At 42.6% G+C, this 19332-nt stretch overlaps 2 protein-coding genes across 5 annotated transcripts in view; one reads left to right on the plus strand and one right to left on the minus strand.

The window, feature by feature from the left end:
• Window positions 1-19332, minus strand: part of LOC309703501 (butyrophilin-like protein 2) — a 522068-nt gene that overhangs the window by 263088 nt on the left and 239648 nt on the right. The window lies entirely within an intron of this gene.
• LOC309703600 (GTPase IMAP family member 9-like) lies at window positions 8756-11787 on the plus strand. The gene is made up of 2 exons (XM_082528518.1): window positions 8756-8830; window positions 10166-11787. Exons 1-2 carry the CDS (start codon window positions 8785-8787, stop codon window positions 11131-11133), a joined length of 1014 nt encoding a protein of 337 aa, XP_082384644.1. The 5' UTR covers window positions 8756-8784; the 3' UTR covers window positions 11134-11787.

Raw genomic sequence — 19332 nt, forward strand, 5'->3', positions numbered from 1 at the left:
TTTGCAGAATTCATATTTGATGGAAGTCTGCCCTTTTCTTTGATTTCCAACAACGTTCTGTAGAAAACTGGTGCTAGAATCGACCAGAATTCTTTGTAGAATTCAGCAGGAAAGCCATCTGGACCTGGAGCCTTATTATTGGGCATACTTATCAGGGCTTCCTGGAGTTCACCTGGTGTCAGTGGTGAATCCAGTGCCATTGCTTGAGTGTCTAATAATTTTGGAAGAGTTATGTTGTCCAAACACTGATCAATTTCTTTTTTAGATGGGTTTATTTGTGGTGAATACAACGTTTTATAGAAATCCCTGAAAATGTTGTTTATTTGTATCGGTTCATATATTGTGTTCCCAGATAAATCTTGAACAGCACATATAATTGTTTTTTCTTTATTTATTTTTAGCTGGTTTGCTAGAAATTGACCGGATTTATTACCATGTTCATAATTTTGTAAGCGTAGTCTTTGTACTAAGAATTTTGTTTTTTTATTAATTATCTCATTTAATTCTAGTTTTGTTTGGCGTATTTTGTTCAGTGTTTCCTGATCTTGGTGGGACGCGTAGGCTTCTTCTAGTGATTTGATGTTTTTTTCTAATTCCTGAATATTTTTGATTTCTTTTTTCTTTTTATGTGATGAGAAAGAAATTATTTTACCTCTCATCACAGCTTTCCCTGCTTCCCATAGAACAGAAGCTGATGTTTCGGGAGTGTCATTATAGTCTAAATATGAAGTCCACTCTTTTTCAAAATATTTAATAAAGTAGTGATATATTAAATCTCCAGTTTTTTCTTGGCGTAGTATTATTCTTGTGCATTAGTGTTAAAGATACAGGACCATGATCGCTGACAGCTATAGGGTGAATCTCAGTGTCTGAAATGTCGCTCAGCAGTGAGCTGCTGACCAAAAAATAATCCAGACGAGAGTAAGAGTGATGAACATGTGAGAAAAATGTATATTCCTTACTGGTGGGGTGAAGGGACCGCCATGCATCGCAAAGACCAAAGTCGCTCATATACTGTTTGATTATATTTGTGGACTGCCAATTACGCTGAGTTCCTGCTGTATTGAGCCTATCCATGTCTTCATTTAGTCCAAGGTCGAGGTCGCCTCCAAGAACAAGTGTGCCATCTAAGTGCTCAGAGAGTGCACTGAAAAAAGCGTGAAAGAATGAGGGATCATCAACATTTGGACCATATACACTTGCAATACATAGCTTTTTATCAAGTATAGATAGTTTAATGATTAAGAATCTGCCCTCTGGATCTATAACTGTATCGAGTACTGTGAAATTTATATTTTTATGTATTAAAATTGCTACTCCTCTTTGTCTAGAATTATAACAAGCTGAGAACACATTAGGAAACTCAGGTGTTTTAAGTTCATTCGAACCTCTAAGGGGTCTGTGGGTCTCTTGTAAAAGGACATCTGCCTGTAGTTTTTTGAGTTGGTTAAATATTTTTAACCTCTTTTCTCTGGAGCCAGCTCCATTTATATTCCATGTAATGAACCTCAGTGTACCCATAGATGTTTGTGTATAACTAGGGATGTATGCTGTGTGCGTTGCTTAGACAGGTGGAGAAAATAAGTCATTTGTTCATAAATAAGGAGAAGGAGAGAGAGAAAAAATGTGTGGCAAGATGCTCCCTGAGTCTGTTTATGTGTGTTAGGGAAAATATTCTAAAACACTTCTTCAGTAAAGACTCAGAGAAGAGAAAGACACAGAATTCTTGCTAGCAAGGGCAGTCTCAGAGACTCGCGCTGAGCACTGCCCCCGGTCTTTATTTTATACTTCAGTGTGTGTGTGTGTGTGTGTGTGTGTGTGTGTGTGTGTGTGTGTGTGTGTGTGTGTGTGTGTGTGTGATCAAAGGGTCATATACATAAAAGCACAAAGGCAAACATCCTTGGTCAGGAAGAGGGTAGACCCCCCCTCACCCTAGACAACACGGTGAGGAAGTCAAGCAGTTAAAGCACTTAGACTAGAACAGACATAGCTACGTTAATCCTGCCGTAAAACAATAAGACAAGGTACGACCTCTCTCATGCTCCCAGGGTGTGGGGGTGCATTCCTGGCGTGCACCCCAAGCCTGCAGCCTGTTAGAGATCACACACAATTAATTATATGCCTCTAAGTATACATGGTTGAATATTTCCTAATACAAATAACTACATGCAGTATTCTACCATATGCAAACTTATATCACTAAAAGATTATACTGACTACTAAATACAATTTTCCATTGACATTGTGTATGCATATTTACTAATATGAGTAGGCTTGGCTTAAGTGTGTGTATCCTAAACGACTGTGTGCGCTGTCTGACTGATGTAAATGTGCTGCCGTTGAGCGCATGGTGCGTATGTGTCGAAAGAAAGGATGTTTGTGGATGAGTGTCGAAGCAGGTGATCGAGGCAGTGAAAGGAATAAAGAAAGAAACCAAGGACAGGGGTGAGCAGCATAAAACCAAGAGGGGGAAAAGAGAGGAGAGGAAAAAAAAGAAAAAAAAGAGAAGAAAAAAAACAAAAACAAAACGTAAACATTCCAATTAAATCACTGACGGAGAGTGACGGTGTTAATTCTGCTATGAAATCCGGTAAGTTAAACAGATGTTAATGCAAGTTAGTGTGAGTGGATAGTTAAAGGGTGCAGCTGATTCTTATCTGGTGTGAGGTTAATACAGCCCCATGTTGGGGTCGCGGTGGAGCTGTCCGTCCACGTACAGCCGGTCCACAGCGATGACAGCGCGGGAGCCCTTCTGGATGAAGCCGCGTCGGATTGGGAAGAGGACCCTGCGTCGTTCCAAGATCTCTTTGGGGAACTGGTCGTTCACGCTGAAGTCCGTTCCTTTTAATTCCCTGCCGCGGCTTTTCACATGTTGCTTTTGTTTGAAGTGGCCGAATTTGGCCACGATAGGACGTGGTCTCCCGGCCGTAGCCCGAATGGGGCCGAGGCGATGTACCCGATCGAAGACGATGTTCTTCACAGTGTCAGCTTCAGGTGGGTTTTGATGAAGCTTTTTACCGTGGTCTCTGCGTCCTCTCCAGCGGCTTCTGGAATACCAGAAAATACCAGATTATCACGCATGCTACGAGCTTGTAGATCAATAACTGTTCCTTTTATTTTTTTATTTTCTCTATTGAGCTGGGTAACATTTTCTGTGAGACATTTCACCGACTCCCTTAGCGTGGCATTTTCAGCAGCGAGCGTTTCCACCTGCTGCTGGCTGAACTCCAGGGATTCTCGCAAGCATTTAAATTCTCGGTGAAGAATCTCCACCAAGGACAGCCTTGTGTCGAAACTGGACAATCGCCTGTCGATTGACTCCAGTATGTCGGCAATATCTTTGCCGGCTGGCGATGTTGAGCCGGGGGAATCTGCCGGGCGTTGTCTTTTCGACGATGGCGTCTCAGGTTTGGCCGGGGAAGCTGCACACTGGGCCTTCTTCATCACGAGATCCTGAAAGCACTGATGAATATAATCTTGGAGAGTCTCTAAACTCTCCCCATTGTTCTCCAGGGTGTTGGAGATTATTTAGACAAATATTGTTAGTTATAAGACAATTAATAAGTGTATTTGGTAATACTGGAGCTTAAATTAATTTGTTCAAATCTAAACTACCATTTGCTTTAATTTTCCGCCAAAATCTCCGGCGTCTGACGTCAGTTACAACATGAGTTGCTTACCTTGTCCGTCACTTCCGTCACTTACCTCAGATTTTAACTCTGACATATTCCACACCACTACTCACACCTTAAACCTTTTTCTCTTGTAGAACTCAGCCTTTTATGGTTTATCAACTTTTATACCAGAATAAACATCCACCTGTAGATCACAGAAGTCTCTTTGCACTATTCTGGGGCTATTCAGGAGTCCTCAGTTCCCAAGTCGCCACCTCAGACCTCCAGACACCGCTGTGTCCAACAGATGGTGGGCATGCCAATCCCTGACCAACGCGATTTGGGGCCCTCAATTCCCAGGTGGCTAACCCTAGATCCCCAGACGCCACTGGTCTGACGCTGCCTCCACACACAAGAGGGGAAACCAATCCCAGGACAAAATCCATAATATTCAGCCCACTAGGCATCAACCTGGTTATCTTCACAAAAGTCTCTTTGCTCTAATGACCTCTTATTCACACATTAACAGTCACTGTCACCGTGTTTATATTTCAAACACTGAAACACAAAGAGTGTGTCTCACACACAGAAACTTCCGGGCTTAACTTAGAAATATTTAAAAGTTTTTCTGCACCAAAAGCCAGTCTCTATTACATATACTGAAGCTTCTGGCCGCAACTTAGAAATTTTCAAGGTTTCTTGCGCGAAAAGCCACGTGGAATATGTATTAAATGTGGAATTCACTGTGGAACCCACTGCAACTTCTAGCCTAAGCTTAGAATATTGTAAAGTCTCTTGTGCTAAAGCCAGACACTGACAGAATTTTTTTAAAATAATCTTTTCAGTAAGTTACACGTATTCTCACGTTAAATTCAAGGTTCAAGGTTCTTTAACTATGCATGTGACAAATAAAGAACCTTGAACCTTGAACCTTGAATTTAACGTGAGAATACGTGTAACTTACTGAAAAGATTATTTTTGCATCTCCAATATGTACCTTTTGATTTAACAGGTGGTGCTGATCTTTTATTCTGTTGGACCGGTGCTCTGTTTGCCTCATCTCACGATCTCAACATGGCCAAATTTTGCCTTCCGCAACACAACAAAGATCCAGGTCACACGGCACCAAATTGTTAGACCCCAATTCTTTTATCTTTGGGGTGGGGTTAGGGTTCATTGATTCAGGCTGATTTAGTTTGGAATTTCAACATCAGACCTCTTTTCAGCCTGCAATCATGAAAGACACCATGATCAGTGATACGATGCCATTCACAGCATATACAACTTCACACTTATAGAAAAGCTTTAAAACTCATTGTGTCAATGAAATCTTTGCTAGTGTGAAGCCTTTTGTATCATCATGCTGACTCTGTAGGGTGAAGACCTACAATAACCACGTAAAGCTCTATATAAGAACCAGTCCTTTTACATTTTACTGAGATATGCTGAAACTGAGGAAGCAGGTTTCATTTTCAGAGACAACAAAACTGCTGTTGAAGTCAGAGCAGAGACTGACAAGGCTGTCTTTCAGCAGCAGCAGCATGTTACAACACGTACAGGTGAGATAAAAACATACAGCCAGGCTGTTTGTCCTCAGGAGGAAACGTCTGTAACTGCTCTCACTAAGTTTACCTGTGTGAGCGTTTCCTGCTGGCTTCTTCCCACAGTCACAGTCACTGGGAAAACACAGCAAACACTTTGATCTAGAATAACAGTCGGCTACTGGTCTTTTCTCGGTGTCTGTTCACGGTGAAAAAACAGTCCCAAAATGATGGCCTCTCAGCCTTCAGCTGCTTCACCAGGGGCATCTGCTGGGCTGTCTTAGTTTCCTGTCCCTGCTGAGAACTTGGTTGAGTTAACCCAGCCACCTCCATCTGTTGTGGGAAGCTCTGGTGAGCTCATTCAGCCAGCTGGGGACTGCATCTTGCTGGCACTGCCCGGACAGACCGACTGCACTGCACAGCCCGAGCCACTGCATCCTGAGTGGGCTGTGTGCCCTGTGCAGCTACAGTTAGTGTTGCCTCAGCCAGAGTTCTCCAACCTGCCGGCTCTTTGTCTGTCTCTGCTGGGGGTTCTGGTGAACCCGGCCATCACCTTCTCGTGGTTACCTGTTTTTTTTAACTCATTCTCCTTATGTTTTTTGTTCGGTTCTGGGTGCTTTTCCTGCCTGCAGACAGCTAATTCATCACAGTGGGACACGAAGAACTCTTTGAATATCAGGAAAAGATGATAGCCACCTGAGAAAGAGAGCTCAACAAAGCTAAAAAGATGGATTTCCAAAGGGTTTTCACGTGCACCGATGGTTTGTTTATCACTAAGTAAAGGAGCTTATGGTGATGCTCTTCTGACAACAGGATCAACACCTAAAGAAAGCCTTAGCCGATGTAAAAAGGGGACATGAAGGTGAAATCTAGGTGAAGACTAAAGCACAGCAGAAAAGATAGTATGCAAAAAAAGAAGAAGAGGTGCAGACGTTGCAGCTTTGAGAAGATTTGGATTTCCACTCAGCACAGAACTAAGAGATAAGTCCAGGCCTGGGTTTGCACATCCTCTCTCCAACCTTTTTCCTATCTGATCGGATAAGTATAATTCAAGTGATTTGAGTTTGTTCTTGTTATTATTTGATTCTACTTTTGCTTTGCTTATTTTATTTTGGTTAAATAAAATACATTAAATCAAAAATGTACAAAATTGTGCTTGTCCCATGTTTAATCCTTCGTAAATAGTAAAGGTAAAAAACAGTTTTAATCTACATTAGCATAAATAGCACTTACAGGTTACTCTAGCCTCCTGAAAGTAACAGATCCTTGGGGCTTGGTTATTCAAGCCACTAAATTAAACCCAGTTATCTGAAGAGCACTGATCTAGAGCGGAGGTGCTGTTAAAGAGTTTAGCTGATGGAGGTCGGGCCTGAAAGGCTACCACGGCTTTTGTCAGCGGAAACAGGGTAAACATTTGGAGGGCTTTTTTTTTTTTTTTTTTTTCTCTTTTTCTTTCTCTTTCTTTCTTTTCTTCTTTTGTGCTCTAACATTCACACATCAGGGGGAGCTTAGAGTTCAGTATCTTACCCAAAAGACACGTTGGCATGCAGAAAGCAGCTGCCGGGGATCACACCACTGACCTTCCAAAGAGCACATGATCTGTCTCCTAAGGAAGCGCCACCTTGGGCTCAGAGTCATGACTGGGACCTTACAAGGTTAATGAACTGCAGTTACTCATTGTATTATGACAACAGAAAGTGTGTTGTTAGTTTAAATTATTGGAGTTCAACAGCTCTGAAAGAAGAATACTTTCAACTGTTAGTTATCCAGTGGTTTTACTGGTTGAGACTAAAACTGGTTCACGCAATAGAATCAGTCACACAGTGTCAGCCAGTTTTCCCGACTAATCCTTGTCCTGGACTAAAAGCAAACTTAGATTAAGATCTTTTTTATTCTAGGGTTAGGTTTCATCCACACCTGAGAAACAGAGCCTCAGTGAATTTTTTTTTTTTTTTTTTTTTTTTTTTAAGTGGAGGGCTTTGAGGCAGTGAAAACTAGGTGAGTACCCACTGTTATCAGCTATGGTAAATGGACTGGTTCTTATATAGCACTTTTCTACTCTGTCTTTATAAAAGTGCTTTATAAAAGTAATTCATTCACCCAGTCACTTCTTCGCTCTTAAGTATCTAACATTCGTATGCATGGGAGAGCAACATGGGGTTAGTATCTTGCCCATGGATATTTGTCATGCAGACTGGGATCCCAGCAGCTTGGGATCAAACCACCACCCTTCTGGTTAGTGGCTGACCTGCTCTGCCACCTGAGCTACAGCCACCCCAGTTCCATCTATACTCTGCACTGCCTGGCACTCATAGGATCAGAGATTAGAATTTCCATTTATTTGTCACCATTATGTTGGTGGGTGGGAGAAAAAAAATGATAACAAAGTCCAAACCTGTCATGATTTCCGTGCCTCGCTGGCTGACTCTGTGTTTGGCAACATGTTTTGTTTGTGTTTTCCTTTGCGCTCTCTCCTCTGCCGGGGCAGTGCTCATTACGGGCTCCCGCCCCTGGCCAACGCACCTGTGCTCACCGTCACACCTGCAACTGATCCCAGCTGATTTGGAGCACTATTTATGACGGCGGACCTGTGTCATCCTTCGCTGGATTGTTGAGCCATCAGCATCTGCCCTGGACCCGAGCGAGCGAGGAACCCACTGAGAGCATTTATTGGATTAATCCCTGCTTCCCCCTGGACCCCCGGACCCTTTCCCCCGCCACACTGTATATATATCTTCACCTGGTGTCTCACTGTAAATAAACACACTTTCTCTTTACCAAGGATACCTGGTCTGTGTGTGAATCCGTCCCAAACATTGTGACAAAACCACCATTGGACTATTGGAGTTGTTTTTGGATTTTTCACCTACCTTATATTTTTTTAACATAACTCATATCTGTTCTTGATGATGATGTCACTGACCTCTTGGAGGGAAGATGTCATTTATCTGTTCACTGCATTAAAACAGTAACTGATTAAACCTGCTAGTAATGATAGAAATAAAAACATAAAGAGGTATTATTCTAAATCTTTCTACCCTTCTCTCAGAACATCCTTCAAGAAAATGTTTGATGCCTTTAACCTGCAATGACAACTGACAATCATTTATCAAGCCATACTAACATTTGAAGAGTCCTCCTTAGTTTAGACAAACAGCATTAAGACAAAACTCGATCTTCGTGTTCTCTAACTGTCAGATGGTTTCTTGGAAGAGCTTTCATTCACAGAAAGTCACACATGTCTGTTTCCAAGAAAAACAAAAGATCCAAAACAAAAGTGACAGCCTAAACATTACAGAAAGGAAAGCAGCATTTCATATGGAACAGGTAGAAAACTCACACATGAATCACACTAAAACAAACGTGAACACCACAGAACCAACAAAACAGAGAATAAGAATCCGAAACGCCAAGAAACTCAAAGCCCAAGTCCAAGACTCAGGATACACAAACTATTGCACCATTCATCTATTGGGTGTTTCCTGTGATCTCTGTCAGTAACAGACTTTGGCACTGTAAGAATATCACATGTTCAAAGGGAGGAGACTCCGAGCAGAAACTTATAATGAGGGGGAACAAAGAGCTGAATTATTCCACAGCAGGACAGCCACAGACACAGAACCACAGACATGGCAGCCATAAACACAGATGGTATAGAGACAGAGCTCCTGATTGGTAAGTTAAATTAAAGCAAACAGAGTAATAAAGCTCAAGCTCTACCTGCTGGACATTATTTAGAGTCATTTCCTGATCTAGTCTTTGTCTCTTTTACATATTTTTCTACGTTTTATTTGTATTTGATGTCTTTCTATTTTTTTTTAAAGTCTTTCTAACATCTGATCTAAAAGAGGTCTATCGAGCCTACAAATTGCAGAGCTGATCTATGATTTTTCAACATAAACATCAAACCCAAAAGTGACTTGTAGGAGAGCTGTGAAGAAATAATTAGAATGCGTGGTAACCGTTATTGCTGATCAGTGTTTGAAGTTGATTTATTTCTACATTAATCAACATCAACACATTTCTGTGAATACTTTTATGTGTAGGATTAAAACCATTTCTCAAAGTTGGAGAAGGTATGCTCAACCAACCAAATCTACATTCCTGACAACGGGTCAAAGATCAAGTACTAAAGCCCTTTCTTTCCAAGCGTGACTTGGAAACTGTTATTCATGCCTTTATTACTTCACGTTTGGATTATTGCAATTCCCTTTTAATAAGGGTTGGGCAGGGCACTTTGTCATGCTTGCAACTAGCGCAAAATGCTGTGGCACAATTTTCCAATGGCAGAAGGAAATTCAACCACATCACTCCGGTTTTGGCCTCTCTATATTGGCTTCCTATTGAATTTAGGATCCTTTAAATGACTTTAAAGTTCTTTTACTGGTGTTTAAATCTAAATGGTCTGGCACCCGTTAATTTGTCTGATTTGTTGAAGCCCCATGTCTCCATTCATTCACTTTGGTCAGCTGAGCAGCTGTTGCTTTTAGTCTCTAGGTCACGGCTGAAACTTAGAGGAGACCGAGGGTTCTCTGTTGCGGCTCTGATGCTTTGGAATAACCTTCCTCTCCATATTAGACTACATTAGAGCCAGTTTTTAAGTCCAAATTAAAAACCTATTTTTATTCCCTGGCTTTTGTTTGGATTTTGCTATTGTATTAATATATTTATATTTGTATTGTATAGCACTTTGGTCTACCAGGTGTGTTTTAAAAGTGCTATATAAATAAAGGATGATGATGATGAAGTTGTTGTTTTTTGTTTACAGGTTGTTTTTTGTTTTAATGAAATACATCTTAATTTATGGCTTTTTCTCACATCCTGATTCATCCTAGCTACCTGTTACTGCTTTCCTGTCCATCTGCTCTCTGTTTGAACTGCAAAGAACTAGAGAAACGTCACACTGGTCTATTGTCAGTGTGTGAAAATATTTATATTATATGAAGGAAATGGTAATGTGTGAAATATATACCAACAGAAGTTAAATGTTTGCCAAATCTCTAAATATAGATGAGGAACTACAGGCACCAGAAGAATCACAGGAAGGAGGAACACCAGAAGGAACAGACCTACAAGACCTCAGGATAGTGCTTGTTGGGAAAACTGGAGTTGGAAAAAGTGCAACAGGAAACACCATCTTAGGGACAATAGCTTTTAAATCTGTACTATCTTCTTCCATAGTAACATCAGAGTGTCAAAAAGCTATAGGAGAGTTTGAAGGTAAAACCCTGGCTGTAGTTGATACTCCAGGTCTGCTTGAGACTGGAGATATTAAGGGACTAAAGAGAGAAATTTCTGCATGTGTCTCATTAGCTGCTCCTGGTCCTCATGTGATCCTGGTTGTGATCAGAACTGATAGATTCAGTAAAGAAGATATAAAAACAATAAAAAATATTCAAAAATTGTTTGGAGAAGAAGCAACACGTTACATTTTGGCCTTATTCACCTATGGAGACAATCTGAAGGCTGATGAAATGACCATAGAAACATTTATTGGTCAAAATCAAGTTCTCAGTGACTTCATCCATCACTTTAAAGGAGGATATTACTATTTCAACAACAAAAGCAAGGATCGCTCGCAGGTCAAAGAGCTGTTGGAGAAGATCGACAAAATGCTTCAGCTAAACGGAGGAAGATACTACACCAATGAAAAGTTCATGCAGGCAGAGAGAGCCATTAAAGAGGAGATGAAACGACTTCTGAAAGAAAATCCAGAGATGACACACAGAGAGGCAAGAAGACAAGCGGAGAGAAAAAACAAGTTTATTGAAGGAGGTATTGTTGGAGGTGCTGCTTTTGTTGGAGCTGCTGCTGGAGTTGGTATCGGAATTGGCATTGAAGCTGGAGTTGGAGGTGCTGTTGGAGCTGTGGGGGGACCGGTGGGAGCTGCAGTCGGAGCTGCAGTTGGAGCTGCAGTAGGAGGTGTCACTCTGTTAGTAAGACAAATGAAACAAAACCGTGAAAGCCAGGCTTCATAATCTTTAAAGTGAAGTTTAGTCACATTAACAGAAGAAGATACAGGAAAATAATAACAGTTTTCTGTTATTTTATCATATTTTTGTTTGGGGGATTTTGCTCTAATATACAACAAGTGTCTGTCTTACTGGTCAATGTTAGGATTATTGATTATGTGATTTATAAGACAGTTTCTTGACTATGAAACAATAAACCTGTCAGGTTGTGTAAATGTGTTTTGGAGCCGTATGAATGCTGAAACTGAATGCAAAGTTTCATTTCTTGTATGATGCCTCATGCAAAGATTCTGTTCATAAAGATAATTGAGTGCATTTTTGAATCAAGTGACTAAAAGGTCAGGTAAATGAAAAGCGGTAAATTCCTAATACATCTAGAACCAATAGATTATATTTTGTGAATTTATAAAAAAAAAAATGTCAGTGTGTTGGTGTGAACTATGAAGGAGTCTTATTCATTTTTTCACTGTAATAAAAATGAATGATCTCATCTCTTATTCCCTGACCTAAAATCACTTAGTTAATTTTGACATGTGTGGGATTAAACTGCTGACAGTTGAGTAGGTGGTAATGTTGCCCTGGGTACTCTCAAAACACTGTTAACCTTGTATTTTCACGTTTTGATTAAATAGAGATTAAAAAGATGTGGGTGGTTGTGCAGATTGTCTTTTTTGTTTTTCATTTTTCTGGCTGCAAGGTTTTCTAAATTCTTCTCCTGAAAAACAGGGTTACTTTGAGTACTTTTACAGTAGACCAATGATGAACTGGGCTGATTACATTTCCATAAGGAGAGATCACTTTCAAGAATTGAACATGATTTATTGAGATAGAGAAGGTAATGTATTTGGCGATTAGACTTTGATGACCCCACATTGTAGAATGGAATTCACAAATGAGTCTTAAAGGAAGAGGTAAAGGTAGAGAGCACAGAATTACAGTTGAAACCATATATTTACATACACTTTAGAAAATAACACAATAACATCAAATCTGAATAAATGTTTTTGTTTTAGATCAATAAATATTAACATATCTTTTTGCATTTGTGAAATGTCTGAATAAAGAGAGAGAAACATCAAGTTATGTTTTTTTTATTACTTTCATCAAAGTCAGAAGTATACATACACTTCCTCAGTATTTCATAGAATTGCCCTGAAACTATTTTACATGAGACAAACATTTCACACTTGACACACACAGTTTCATTACAAACAAACTCCTTCTACTCAGTTCCTCTTTTATTTGTCTTATTTATTAATATGCCTGTGCACTAAAACTTCCTGTGCAGCTTGCAAGAACTTCCCCTTTCTAAGGTCTGTTGCCAGGGCAACCTGTCTACACTTAGTCTCACTCTGTCTGTTATATATATATATATATATATATGTATATGCATATGTGTATATATATATATATATATATATATATATATTAGGGGTGCAACGATATTCGTATCGATATTGAACCGTTCGATACAGTGCTTTCGGTTCGGTACGCATATGTATCGAACAATACAATTTTTTTTTAATTTTTTTTTTTTTTTTTTTTTTTTTTTTGTGTCCCGTTTGGATCTATAGCCATCAGAATTGTTGTCTTGAGGCCAAGAAAGATGCCAAGCGGATTTATTTTACCAAGTGGATCATCATATTGGTCCATTTGATTGACCTTTATTATAATTATGAACTTATTTTATTCTTAGTTGCAAACGGGACAGACATGACTGTGGGATAGGACAGGGGGAAAGAATGAAAGAAAGAGGGGGAGAGAAAGAAAGAAAACCAAAGGGGAGAAAAAAAAAAGAACAATACAAAATTTGTAATTTATTTTATCAACTTTCCTTCTGACGATGCTGTCTGTGTTGAGCGCTCAGTGAATCTGCGTTCGACTACTCCGCCTAGGCTGCACTGTCCAGCGCAGATCCACTGAGCGCTCAACACAGACAGCATCATCAGAAGGAAGAGCGCAGGGCAAGCTAGCGAGACAGAAAGTTAAGCTCTCCTCGCAACATGGACCTCCCCCACCCTCATTCAGATCTGGCGTTTGGAATTATTTTGGTTTTCATGTGACGTATGACCCTGAAGGTAAGCGAGTCATGGACTAAAGTAAAACAGTATGTTGGATGTGCCATGCAATGCTCAATTACATGGGTGGGAACTAGTGTGTTAGCGCAGTTAGCTCGTTAACGTGTTGGCCGTCTAGCCCCATGCACGGGGTGATCGGTGGTAGCTCGTTAACGGAGATTTGCCGTGTTGTGGCGTTAAGGTCATTTCAACGAGATTAACCTGAAAGCACTAGTGGGAACACAACGAATATGACTGCACATTTACGCCGACATCATCCTAGTGCAAAGACAAAGATGAGTGATTCCTCAATCAGATACAGGGCTCGCAATATCGCTAGCCCGACGTCCCGGGGCTAGCGATTTTTTCAGTCGGGGTACCAAAATCTATCTCTGCCCTGTCCGTCGGGCTATTGTAGGAAGGAAAAATATATGTCAATGCTTTTGCATTCTTTCAGAAATGTAGCTGGGTAATTATGTCATTGGCATCGGTGAGCCACTGTCAATATGTGACATATTGAAATCGCGTTTGAATTTGCGCTTGTTTTTTTGCTTTCACTTTGCAATCGTGCGAACTGTGTATAGAGAGCGACAGCACTGATCTGTGAGTGATGATAATTTGTGCACCAATTCCTCTGACATCGTCTTATTAATCGTTAGCTTACTACGCAAACATGACAAGTGAAATCTCCAGCAGCAAGCTTAAACATGTGAGAGGTTGATCGCACAGATAATCGCTGAGTTTATGTGAGTGTGTGTGTAAAAGCAGCAGGATATATGATATATATTTTATATTATTTTAGTTCTGCTGAGCCAAATAAGACAGGTCAGGGTGAAGAAGTGACAGCCAAAGAAAAGCTTACCACAAAACGGAGAAGTTATGACAAATCAGACAATAAGGCAAAAAGAAAGTGCAGCTTTATGGTTTCATGGACAAAAGAATTTCTGTGGCTGCAATATGACGAGCTAAATAACCAGGGGTGCACATAAGTGGTGCGCATTCGCTGTCAAAATAAAAAACACGTACAAGGGTTAGGGTTAAATTTAAAAACTGTACTTTTGAGTTAAAATATATATTTATAATTTTAATAAATGACAAATTAAAAAGGCATGAACATTTTTTTTGTATCGAAAAAATATCGAACCGTGACACCAAAGTATCGAACCGAACCGAACCGTGAATTTTGTGTATCGTTGCACCCCTAATATATATATATATATATATATATATATATATATATATATATATATATATATATATATATATATATATATATATATATCAAATCAAATCAAATCAAATCACTTTTATTGTCACATCACATGTGCAGGCACACTGGCACAGCACATGCGAGTGAAATTCTTGTGTGCGAGCCCCACAAGCAACAGAGATATGCAAAACACAACAACACAAACGAGCAAAATACAAGAATGGCTAATCTGAAACTAATAAATATATGTACAATATATAATAGTGTATGCATTCCTGGATGTGTATACTAAATACTATCCTACGTGTGTGTGTGTGTGTGTACACATTTTTACAAATTAAATAGTAAAAAAAATAAAAATAATAATAAATAAAATATATAAAAATATAAAAATATACAGAGTTGAATATGTGCAAAACAGTGGCATTACTGTACAGTGTGGAGTGCATAGTGTTGAAGTTCCAGTAGTGAAGCTGAGGTGTCTATGAAGTGTTCAGCAGTCTGATGGCCTGATGGAAGAAGCTGTCTCTCAGTCTGCTGGTACGGGACCGGATGCTGCAGAACCTCCTTCCTGATGGAAGCAGTCTGAACAGTTTATGGCTGGGGTGACTGGAGTCCTTGATGATCCTCCCCGCTTTCCTCAGGCAGCGCTTCCTGTAGATGTCTTGGAGGGAGGGAAGCTCACCTCCAATTATCCGTTCAGAGCACCGCACTACTCGCTGGAGAGCTTTGCAGTTGTAGGCGGTGCTGTTGCCATACCAGGTGGTGATGCATCCAGTGAGGATGCATCAGTGATAGAAGGTCCTGAGGATGCGGGGGCTCATGCCGAATCTTTTCAGTCTCCTGAGAAAGAAGAGGCGCTGCTGCGCCTTCTTCACTGTTTTGTTTATGTGTACTGACCACGTGAGATCCTCAGCCAGATGTACTCCAAGGAAACGGAAGCTGCTCACTCTCTCCACAGCAGCGCCGTTGATGGTGATGGGGGTGTGTAATTCTCTGCACCTCCGGAAGTCCACTATCAACTCCTTTGTCTTTGCGACGTTGAGGGTGAGATGGTTGTCTTGACACCAGTGGGTCAGGGCGCTGACCTCCTCCCTGTAAGCCGTCTCATCACCGTTGGTGATAAGACCCACCACTGTAGTGTCGTCCGCAAACTTCACAATAATGTTGGAGTTGTTAGTGGCTGTGCAGTCGTAGATGTAGAGTGAGTACAGGAGAGGGCTCAGTACACACCCCTGTGGAGCACCAGTGTTCAGTGTGATGGGGGATGAGGTGATGCTGCCCAGTCTGACCACCTGGCGTCTGTCAGACAAGAAGCTAAGGATCCAGCTGCAGAGGGAGCTGCTCAGTCCTAGATCCTGCAGTTTCCTGTCCAGCTTCGAGGGAACGATGGTATTGAATGCTGAGCTGTAATCTACAAACAACATTCTCACATACGTGTCTCTCTTCTCCAGGTGTGACAGGGCAGTATGTAGTGTCAGGGCTATGGCATCATCAGTGGACCTGTTGTGGCGGTATGCGAACTGTAGAGGGTCCAGTGAGTCGGGTAGTGCAGAGCGGATGAAGTCCCTGACCAGCTTCTCGAAGCATTTGCTCACGATGGGGGTCAGGGCTACAGGTCGCCAGTCGTTCAATGAGGAGATGGTGGAGGATTTGGGTACAGGGACGATGGTGGCCATTTTGAAGCAGGCTGGGACTACAGACAGAGAGAGGGAAAGGTTGAAGATGTGTGTGAACACTCCAGCCAGCTGAGCCGCGCATGACTTGAGGACGCGGCCGGGAATCCCGTCCGGTCCAGTAGCTTTGCGCGCGTTCACCTTCCTGAAGCACTTCCGCACATCCTCCTCAGACACAGTGCGCGCACTGACGTCATCCGCGGTGCGCACACTGTCCGGTCTCATGGTGTTCACTGTGTCGAATCTAGCGTAGAATACGTTTAGATCCTCACACAGAGAGGCCGTGGTCTGCGGTGTGCTGGTTTTCCCTCTAAAGTCTGCGATCGTGTTTAGTCCCTGCCACATGCTCCGAGGGTTGTCAAACTGTTGCTCCACCCTGTCCCTGTACTCACGTTTGGCTGCTTTGATCGTCTTCCGGAGTTGGTAATGTGCGTGTTTGTAGTCCGATGTGTTCGCGGAGGCAAAGGCGGTGTTCCGTGCCGCCAGTGCCGCGCGAACATCTCCGTTAATCCAGGGTTTTTGATTTGGGAAGGATTTAACTGTTCTGGATGGGACGACATCTTCCACGCATTTCCTGATAAATCCACAGACTGAGTCTGTGTACTCATCAATGTCTTTAGCGGCCACGTTAAACACTTCCCAGTCCGCGTGATCAAAACAGTCCCGCAGCGCAGACTCCGATTGGTCCGTCCAACAGTGCACCGCCCTCCGGGTTGGAGCTTCCTGTTTCAGCTTCTGCCTGTAGGCGGGCAGGAGCAGGATGGAGCAGTGATCTGATTGGCCGAATGGGGCGCGGGGGAGGGCTTTGTACGCATCCTGGAAAGAGGTGTAACAGTGGTCGAGAAGCCGGTTTCCACGTGTGTTAAAAAGAATGTGTTGATGCAGTTTTGGTGAGACTTTCTTCAGGTTTCCCTTATTAAAGTCTCCGGCTGTGATAAACGCTGCCTCTGGGTGTGCGGTTTCCTCACTGCTGATCGCGCTGTACAGTTCCCTGAGTGCACGGTCAGTGTCGGCTTGTGGGGGTATGTAAACAGCCGTAATAATCACTGCTGTAAATTCCCTCGGTAGCCAGAATGGCCGGCACTTAATCATCAGGTACTCCAGGTCCGGTGAGCAGAAGGATTTGACCGGGTGCACGTTCGCATAATCACACCAGCTGTTGTTGATCATGAAACATACACCACCGCCTCTGCTTTTCCCAGTAAGATCCTGTGACCTGTCCGCGCGGTGCACAGAGAACCCCGGCAGTTGTATTGCGGAGTCCGGTACTTTGTCCGATAGCCAGGTTTCTGTGAGGCAGATCACGCAGCAGTCCCGCATCTCTCGCTGGAATGAGATCCGTGCCCGAAGCTCGCACAGCTTGTTCTCCAGAGACTGCACATTAGCCAGTAATAAACTGGGTAACGGTGGTCTGTAAGTGCGCCGTCTCAGTCGAACCAGAACGCCAGATCTTCTCCCTCTGCGTCGGCGTTTGCGGCCTCCAGGGACAGAGAACAAAGGCATCTCAGGTGAGATGAATGGGGGGTCTGCAAACGGAGCGTCCGTGTTGCAAAACTTGAACTCCGGAAAGTTATAAGAAAGACCGTCTTTTATGTCCAGTAAGGTTTGTCGGTCGTACACAAGGAGACAAGTGCTGCTCGTGAAAAAATAAAGGAAAAGTAAAAGTAAACACAGAAGAAAGCCGTTGCTTGGGGGAGCTCGCGACGAGGCTGCCATACTCGGCGCCATCTTGTGAAGTGCATATATATATATATATATATATATATATATATATATATATATATATATATATAGCAGCTGGATAGCGTAGTGGTTAGACTACACGCCTTTGGAAGATGTTAATGCAGCACTACGGACAATACCTACAACCACGATTACCGACACTAACAAGCTGATCTACAATACAGCAGCAGTGATCAGGGAGATGCTTGGCTACAAGTTGAACAGCCACGAGGGGCAGTACCCTCCATGGAGAAGGAGGCTAAAGGGTAAAATCAAAGTAGCATGGAGGGAGGTTAGCCAACTAACGCAGTTGCAGAAAGGTGCGACAAAGAAGGTGCATAAGAAATACAGCAAGCTGTCCATACCTGAGGCCTTGGAAACTGCCAAGCGAAGACTCACAGCCTTGGCCAGCCACTTGAGGAGGTACACCATAGAGATAGAAGGCAGGAGAATAAACCAGCTGTTCTCCACAGAACCAGCAAAGGTGTACTCTCAGTGGCAAGGGAGCAATAAGAGAACAGCACCACCAAGGCTGGAGACGGAGCAATACTGGAAGAGCATATGGGAGAAAGACGCAACCCATAACGGCAATGCTCAGTGGCTAGTGGATCTGAGGGCAGACCACAGCGACCTCCCTGAACAGGGTCCAGTAACCATCACAGTGGCAGATATCCAAGAAAGGGTCTCCAGTATGAAGAGTTGGACAGCACCAGGGCCCAACATGGTTCACGCCTACTGGCTAAAGAAGCTGACTGTACTCCACGAGCGTCTGGCAGCACAAAATGAACCAGCTGCTAGTTAACAAGAGAAACCCGGAATGGCTAACCGAAGGTCGGACGGTCCTGATCCCCAAGGACCCCAAGAAGGGACCGGTCCCCTCCAACTACCGACCAATAACCTGCCTCAGTACTACATGGAAGCTCCTGTCAGGCATCATATCGGCTAAGATGAACAGGCACATGGGTCAATACATGAGCGGGACACAGAAAGGAATTGGCAAGAATACCAGAGGCGCAAAACACCAGCTACTGGTAGACAGAACAGTCAGCCGAGACTGCAAGACCAGACTGACCAACCTGTGCACTGCCTGGATTGATTACAAGAAGGCCTATGACTCAATGCCCCACAGCTGGATACTGGAATGCCTAGAATTGTACAAGATCAATGGGACCCTAAGAGCCTTCATCAGGAACTCAATGGGGATGTGGCGTACAACACTAGAGGCCAACTCCAAGCCCATAGCACAAGTCACCATCAAGTGCGGGCTCTACCAAGGAGATGCTCTGTCCCCACTGCTGTTCTGCATAGGCCTGAACCCCCTCAGTGAGATCGTTAACAAGACTGGCTACGGATACCGACTACGGAACGGAGCAGTTGTCAGCCACCTCCTGTACATGGATGACATCAAGCTGTATGCCAAGAGTGAACGAGACATCGATTCACTGATCCACACTACCAGGCTATACAGCAATGACATTGGAATGTCGTTCGGACTGGAGAAGTGTAGTCGGATGGTAACAAAGAGAGGGAAGGTAGTCAG

Source organism: Aulonocara stuartgranti (assembly GCF_965226115.1).
Source record: "Aulonocara stuartgranti genome assembly, chromosome: 3".
Lineage (NCBI taxonomy): Eukaryota > Metazoa > Chordata > Actinopteri > Cichliformes > Cichlidae > Aulonocara > Aulonocara stuartgranti.

Bases quoted from the DNA above. Each gene is read 5' to 3' on its own strand.
- LOC309703600 (XM_082528518.1), top strand. From the start codon at position 8,785: ATGGCAGCCATAAACACAGATGGTATAGAGACAGAGCTCCTGATTG. The intron at 8,831-10,165 runs GTAAGTTAAATT...CTCTAAATATAG, and splicing joins AGAGACAGAGCTCCTGATTG to ATGAGGAACTACAGGCACCA.